Raw genomic sequence first — 7,953 nt, 5'->3', positions numbered from 1 at the left:
CAATTGCTTTAGCATTAATTAGTTCAAAGTTTTCAATTGCTTAACTAATATGGTATGAAATGCATGTTATGTAAAAGCAATTTATCTCCATAAAGTCATAAACTGAGCTTACTCAAAATGAGAATGTTGGTCATGTGCAAGAACAATTATCAGAAACTCTTAATTTGTACCTTTTTTTTTTTCCCTTGAAAAGCTCTTAACTTGTAACTTGACGGCACTTGCAGGAAACAATAATATAGATACGGTAGAAATTATCAACATGAAATTGAAAATAAAGGACTGTATATATATATAACATTTAAAACATGCTATCTATAATTTAACAGAGAATATTCCTTTGTCGAATCCAACTAAATTTCTTCAACTTTTATTTCCTTTTTATCTTTAAAATTTCTCTGAAAGCTCCATACGCTGGCATCACTAAGTTTTGTGACTCGGCCACAACGTTTCGTCTTCTTCCTTGCACTCTAGACAGCAAACAAATATAAAAAGTTACTTTCAACTTGTAAATGCATGTGCAAAGTTAATTCCGGGGAACTATGAAGGCAAAAACATCAAAAACTTTATTTGCTTTATAAAGATCGGCAAGAATAGGAAAGTCACAGCCCCATTTTCTGCCATTAAATTTCTTATATTATCTCTATCATTTTTCCTTCTCGCGCTTTATGCTTCTACACCCTACAATATAAATACTGCTTCATACAAAAGCATTGATTTCTATAGACTTCTTTCAAAGTAATTTGCTTCTTCGTAGTGTATGTGAAACAACAATGAGCTCAAAAGCAAAGCGTTTTTGGACCCCTGGCCCTGTAATTGTTGGTGCCGGACCATCTGGTTTAGCAGCAGCAGCATGCCTTAAAGAGAGAGGAGTTCCTTCCTTGATTATTGAAAAAGAGAGCTGCCTGGCTTCTCTCTGGAAACTAAAGATATATGATCATCTTCAGCTTCACCTACCTAAAAAATTCTGCCAACTTCCTTATGTGCCATTCCCTCGTGAATATCCGGCATACCCCTCCGGACAACAATTCATAACTTACATGGAGGCTTATGCTAATCACTTTGAAATCGAACCCCTCTTAGGACAAGAGGTTCAATGGGCTAAGTATGATGCAGCCATGGGGCGCTGGCGGGTTAAAACTCATGAATATGAGTTCATGTGCCGATGGCTCATTGTAGCAACTGGTGAGAATGAAGTACCTGTGCTGCCTAAAATTGCTGGAATATCAGAATTCAGAGGAAGGTTACTTCACACCAGCACTTACAAGAATGGAGTTGAATTTAGAGCAAGTAAGGTTTTGGTAGTGGGTTGTGGCAACTCAGGCATGGAGATTAGTTTTGACTTATGTAAGAATGGTGCGCAAGTTTCTTTGGTTGTGAGAGATAAGGTAAAGATCCTTAAATTCATGCTCTTTTTCTTTGTTCTGTTCAATTTCTGAGTTACGCACACACGCATAGATATTATCTACTTCTGTCTCTTTTTAATTTTTTTCACCCCTTCTATTTGTGACTTCCTACTGTAGAACACACACTCACATATATATTAAAACATATGTTAGCATATAGATGTTACTGTTTCGGAAGTGTTACATTATATGTAACATCTAATAAACTTGCAACTTGATTTTATTTCTTCTTTAATCTTTTGATGTGAATAACTTTTTGCAGGTGCATATATTGCCTAAAAAAATCCTGGGAAGATCAAGCTTTGCTATTTCAGTGTGGCTGTTGAAATGGTTTCCAGTAGATGTTGTTGACAGGTTCCTTCTCTTCTGCTCAAGACTTGTTCTAGGAGATACTAAGCAAATTGGGATCCAAAGGCCTAAAATGGGACCGTTACAATGGAAGAATTCTGTTGGAAAAACCCCAGTCCTAGATGATGGAGCTTTTGCAAAAATCAAGTCTGGAGAAATCAAGGTCAACACTTTCAATACCTACTTTTTTATTAGGCTGTTTTGATGCGCTAAATCACTAAAAATCACAGTCCTTATACAAGCTACGATCAAATAACATAAGAATTCAATGAAAGGGACCAATATAAGCTCTTTTAAGTAAATAAAAGCCACCACTCAATTATGAGACGTTAGTTTAAAAGTTTTCTTAATTTGGAAACCTTGCCTGAATCAATATGCTATCAATTCTGTGCATGCTTTTACTCTATTGACTGAATTTGTCATGCCGAATTCAACTTGGATCACATAGGTGGTACCAGGTATTCAAAAATTCACAGCCAAAGGTGCAGAATTTGTGAACAGAACAGTAAAGGAATTCGATTCAATAATTCTAGCAACTGGTTATAGAAGCAACGTATCATCATGGCTCAAGGTACGATAATGTCTCCATAGATATATATGCATACCCTCTTTCTTATTTTGTTCGGGGATCATTCACTTTGTAATTTCAATACAGGAGGCAAGCTTATTCAACCAAAAGAATAATAATAATCCTCAAGACTCATATCCTAAAAATTGGAAAGGCAAGAATGGAGTCTACAGTGTAGGTTTTGCCAGGCAAGGTGTGTTGGGAATTTCAATGGATGCACACAAAGTAGCAGATGATATAGCAAGCCAATGGAACTCCGAGACAAGGCATTTGTGGCTTGATTCCTAAGTAATATCCAAACTACAATGTGTGCTTAGATTCTGTAATATGTATCTCAGAGATTGCTTAATTAATTCGTTTCTACGAGAGTGGGTTTTTACAGCCAAAAGCTCCAACACAGGGCAGGTATCAGTTTAGTATCCGTCAGGCCCACCACCTTCATGATTTATGTAATCAGGGAATGCTTATAGAAATTTACAGATAATAGAAGAGAAACAAAATTAAAGCTTGTAGAGCTGAATTGTGCGGCTGAAATTTTGTGCGTAATTGATCCCTTTTTACTTGAAAATGAGGTGTTTGTATCATGTCAATTGCAATATCCATCCCATTCAAAAGCATGCATATTTCAATTCAATTTTTCAGAGCAGAAATTAGTGAAAGAAAAATATCCTCTGCGATCATAAAATCCGCCCACATAAAAGTAAAGTCACCATCATCACTGTAATTAATAAATTGCTCCAAGTGTGCAGGCACTGATCCAAACAAAAATCTCTGGCTTGCAATACCAAACAAATCAATAGAATCATGAATCAGAACTCCACTAGATACCAAACCACGCTGGTCCCCTCTTCGAAAAAGATTGGCATTACATATCCGAAGCTCTGTGGTCCAGTACTCCAGTCCATCTAGTTCTGCTCCAAGGCCCACACTCCAGGCTTCAATGGGGTTCTTATTTGTCCTTTTCTACTGAGGTCAGAATCTACGGTCTATGCCCTGTGCCATTTTGTCGTTGGTGTTGATTCTTGAAAACTGGTATTCAATGGAACAACTGAGAAGATTTTAATTTTACCAAAACTTTGGGAAGTAATTATTATATTTACTAGGAATTTTAATCTCTTGAGAATGTGCATTGACCAAATATGAAACTCATTTATGAATATTGGTTCCTGAAAATCGTTAGTCCACTGCATTTTTCAAAGATTTAAGAATTAGCTCCAAAGTTGTGATAAAAAACTCTAGTACAATTTTTTTTGTTCTACTTTTGAGTCATTGAATATTACAATGGTGTGATGTAAGTTAAATTATAAGGTAACTTAACAATTTGTTTGGTTCTGCTTCTGGGTTATTGGATACTACAATAGTGCGATACACGTTAAATTGCAAGGCAACTTAATAACACCTCTAAATACGATATCCTATTAATGAAATCAGTTGTTATAAAACTTAAGTTGGTAGGGAAAACACTAACATTATTTTTTGTAATCAAGTCTCCAAAAGTACTAGCTTAAAAGAAAGAAAGAAAGAAAGAAAAAAGAAAAAGAAGAATAGTAAGTCTCACAGGTACTATATCTTTCCCTAATGTTTTTTTCTGGAATAGAATATAGCTGCTGATGGGAAAGTAAACAACGTATCCCATAATATATTGCTTGTTGTTTTCCAAATTGTAAATATATTACAGCTATACGGCCTTTTCTGCTACAAAAGCAAAAGCCTAGAAGTCTCCTCGTCTTCTGTGGGGCATGTGGCCGAGTCCAAACCCAGTGCTCCAAAGTCCAAAAGTTGCGTGCCGCACAGGCAAGTCTTTGATGTAGGAAAAGGGTATGAGTTCCAAACATGCCAATGAAATTGGGATCTTCGTTATTCATATACGAATATGTGAACAGCAGCAAGACAGCAGAAAGATGGAAGTGACAGTACAGTTATATGAAAAGAACCGTCATTTTATATGTTATAGTGTATTGTTGTATGTACAGAACTCATATCTTTTTCTTCTTGTTATTTTGCTGGCGCTTAAATAACAATACTCTTTTACACATATTTTCAGTAGTTTATACAAAAATTCAAAAAATAAAAGTTTACACAGTAAGTTGTTCGCGTATAGCTTGCCTAGCTGTACATCCTACAAAAATATCCGTTAACTTTTTTCCTTTTACCCAGTTTTCAAGTAATTTGAAACTCTTGAAATGTTCCATTAATTGAATGATGGTATATTTATCATGAAAAATGCTAAAAAAACCGAAGTCGGATAGAATTAACGTTAAACAAAGTCAGGTTACCGTGACAATCAATTATTTTTCAATTAACACGATAATCCCACTCTGGTGTATTAATTTTCTATTTAAAGCATCATTTAGTTCACGATTCGGTATCTCTTTATTTTTCTTCTGGTGAAAATCTCAATTTTTATTTTTCCGCTACAAAGTAAATGAAAACACATTTATCATTACTAACGCTACGATGCTGTAAAATAATGATATTTTGAGTCAAAAATGAAATTTGGGAGGTCAATGTTTGAAATGTTTTACTTGAGCTTTCTGATAAATAAATGAAATACTAACAAAAACACCTTCCCGTTTGATTAACACAAGGATCTTCTGCTATTTGGGTTGAAGGTATGTGGCAATACTTCGAATGGTAAATAGTAGAACCTTCCCGTTTGATTAACACAAGGTATGTGTGTGTCTATGAGACACGAGGCGTCGCATCCATGTGTCAAGAATTTACACTAGCATTGTGCATAATTAAGCCCTTACTGCAATAATGTGACAACGACACACAAAACTTCCGAAAATTGGGACCAGATTCCAAAGAGTGCAAAAATGCCGAGTCAAAGACGGCACTTAATCATTAATCTATGCCTTGTCGATTTTTTAATCGGGCAATTGACAAGTTTTAATCAAAGAGATTGTTATGTTATATGATTATGTGGCAGCCGTTAGATGAAATCTAATTCAATGATTATGAAAATATAAGACAATAAAATTATATTATTTTTTTAATCGTTAAATAAAATTCAACGACTGTTATATAATGATGTATCTTACATGATTATATAACATTACAAAAACCTTTAATCAAAACAAAACAATTTGGTTTTATTATAAACTGGGCATTCTGAAATAGTCAATGCTTTTAACACTCCAATAACTTTCTGTGGCTGTCCTATCACTCCAATTCGAATCAGTTTTCGCTGATTTTATTCAAAAAGCTTCAGTTGCGGTTTTTCAATCAAATTCAATTTTTGTTTCAGAACCCAACGAATGATGGCCGCCCGGAATCAATTTTCTCTTTCGCATTGTCAAGAAAATACAAGTTAACGTGGAAGACCGCAGTCCGCAAGTGCCCGAAGTGTTAAAGAGACAAGCAAAGTGACTGATTTCTTGTACTCTCAAGTCATGAAAAACTTTAATTGGAAGCTGTTCAAGAGGTTCGACATCTATGGGCGCTCAAAACAGACAATGTTGCCGGAAAACATACTTTAACTGAAAAAAAAAAGTCAAGAAAAATAAACTTTCAAAGGCATGTAACACTTTTGAGAATGAGATTGGACATTTATAGCTTAAAAGCTACAGTACTAAAGTGTTTAGTAAATACTAATTATTGTATTTTGTAAGTTATTTTGATATGATTTTTTATTTGTATAATAAAAAATTTATTATATCTTTAATTTTATCAAAATTATTATGTAAATTTTATATTTATTATATATTATTAATTTTTATTTGATAATTACAATTTTTTTTCCACAACAACTGTAGCTTAAGAGATACAATACTTCAATCACAAACGAGACCTTAGGTTGGAACATTAGATAGCATTAAAACATTGTTTTCATTAGAGTAATACTATCACACGTTAGGCTAAAAAAGTAAAAGAGATTTCACTGCATTAGAATTCAAATTTATGAAACTTTTACCGCACTATATAATCACATCTCCCCGAGGTTTCAACAGTATTGCATTAACTTCTAGTATATTATTACATTAAGTTTTATTAAATTAGTTTTGTTATTTGTTTATACAAATTATCATCTTGAAAATTAATGGTCGACAGCTAGAGCTGGCAAAATGGGTCATCGGGTCGTGTTCGTGTCGTGTCAGCTTCGTGTCGTGTCAAATTTATGTCGACCCAAACCCGACCCATTTAATAATCGTGTCAAAATATTGAGACCCAAACCCGACACGGAAAAATAATCGGGTTACCTAATAACCCGTTTAATATCTATATATTAAACAAAAGTTACATCAAATATTTACACTTTGTCATACATATGTATGCACATACATACATACATACATACATCCATACATACATATATAATTTATCAATATTATAAAATATACATATCTACTAAAATATTACATACACTATTGAGGTTTTAATTATATATATGTAAATAATATTATATATCAATAATATAAAATATACATGTCTACCAATATTTTATACATTTACACTATTAAAGTTCTAAATGTATTTAAAATTTTATAAATAAAATATTGTGTCTATATTCATCCTTTTAAAGAATAAAAACATCATCCTAATATTTGAGTTTTGATGACAAGAATCTATAAATTATTTTAAAATAGAAAATATAATCGGGTCATTAATCGGGTAAATGGGTCAAGAATTTTAACCTAACCCGACACGGAAAAAAGCCGTGTTGACCCGGACCCGACCCATTTAATAATCGTGTTAAATTCGACGACTCATACCCATTTATTAGTGTCGTGTTCGTGTCGAGTAATCGAGTCGTGTCAAATTTTGCCAGCTCTATCGACAGCAGTTGCTCCAAATCACCATTGTCGCCACCAACCACCGTTACCGGCTTACTGCCACCATTGGCCGCCGGATTAATGTGTCCGCTAGAGTTAATTTTGGTATGATTGGAATTCTTATCGACAGATTGTTGCAATGACACATATTCCATAAAAAACAAACCATCTAATTTCTGTAGATCTATGATCTTTGATTTGAAATTCAAAAGTTTGACTGTAAAGATACAGTAAACGGAAGCTTCATTACTGGTGAAACATGTACCGTCTGATGCTCTAATCGATGAGAATTCTAAAGATACAAAAAATAATGAAAAATAAAGCCTTACACTTATGCCGGCAATAGTTCATGATGGTCGGCGGTTGTTGTGGCAACCACTAGTGAATTATTTTTTAATAAATTTAGTTAATAATTTAAATGCAATTAACAGTATAAGGCTTTAAAACATTAATAAATAATAATATTAATTTTATATAGCCTTATAACATTAATAAATAATAATTTTAATTTGATATATATATATATATATATAAAAATTATTATTATAATAATAGAATAGAGCGTAACACCAGATATTTTATAACATTCATATAATACAATGTTAATGCAATATAATTTAATACAACGTATCATGTATTAAGTAAGATATATAATACATCATAACACAATACAGATTGCTAACACATCCTTATTACATGGAGACCACTTGGAGAATCTCCTGCTTCAACAAGGCACAGGTCGAAAGAATATGTTTTGAGGAGCAATAAACTAGAATCATTTCGATTCTCAATTTTAAATATCATATTAGTGCAATTCGAATTTATAAATATACTGATAGATGCTCATCATTATGAGTGG

General features: G+C 33.2%; 1 protein-coding gene across 1 annotated transcript; it reads left to right on the top strand.

Annotated features, from left to right (window-relative positions):
* The first annotated feature begins 516 nt into the window (after positions 1–516).
* Positions 517–2,862, top strand: LOC18037129 (indole-3-pyruvate monooxygenase YUCCA2). The gene is made up of 4 exons (XM_006425646.2): positions 517–1,385; positions 1,666–1,914; positions 2,200–2,322; positions 2,407–2,862. The coding sequence occupies exons 1-4, from the start codon at positions 771–773 to the stop codon at positions 2,605–2,607; spliced, it is 1,188 nt and encodes a 395-aa protein (XP_006425709.1). The 5' UTR covers positions 517–770; the 3' UTR covers positions 2,608–2,862.
* The last annotated feature ends 5,091 nt before the right edge of the window (positions 2,863–7,953 follow it).

This window comes from Citrus clementina, unplaced genomic scaffold, assembly GCF_000493195.1.
Source record: "Citrus clementina cultivar Clemenules unplaced genomic scaffold, Citrus_clementina_v1.0 scaffold_7, whole genome shotgun sequence".
Classification (NCBI taxonomy): domain Eukaryota; kingdom Viridiplantae; phylum Streptophyta; class Magnoliopsida; order Sapindales; family Rutaceae; genus Citrus; species Citrus x clementina.
This window is presented reverse-complemented; position numbering and strand designations above follow the sequence as displayed.

Excerpts from the sequence above, each read along its gene's own strand:
- LOC18037129 (XM_006425646.2), top strand. The coding sequence starts at position 771 with ATGAGCTCAAAAGCAAAGCGTTTTTGGACCCCTGGCCCTGTAATTGTT. Across the intron at positions 1,386-1,665 it reads CTTTGGTTGTGAGAGATAAG|GTGCATATATTGCCTAAAAA; the intron begins GTAAAGATCCTT and ends AACTTTTTGCAG. Across the intron at positions 1,915-2,199 it reads TCAAGTCTGGAGAAATCAAG|GTGGTACCAGGTATTCAAAA; the intron begins GTCAACACTTTC and ends TGGATCACATAG.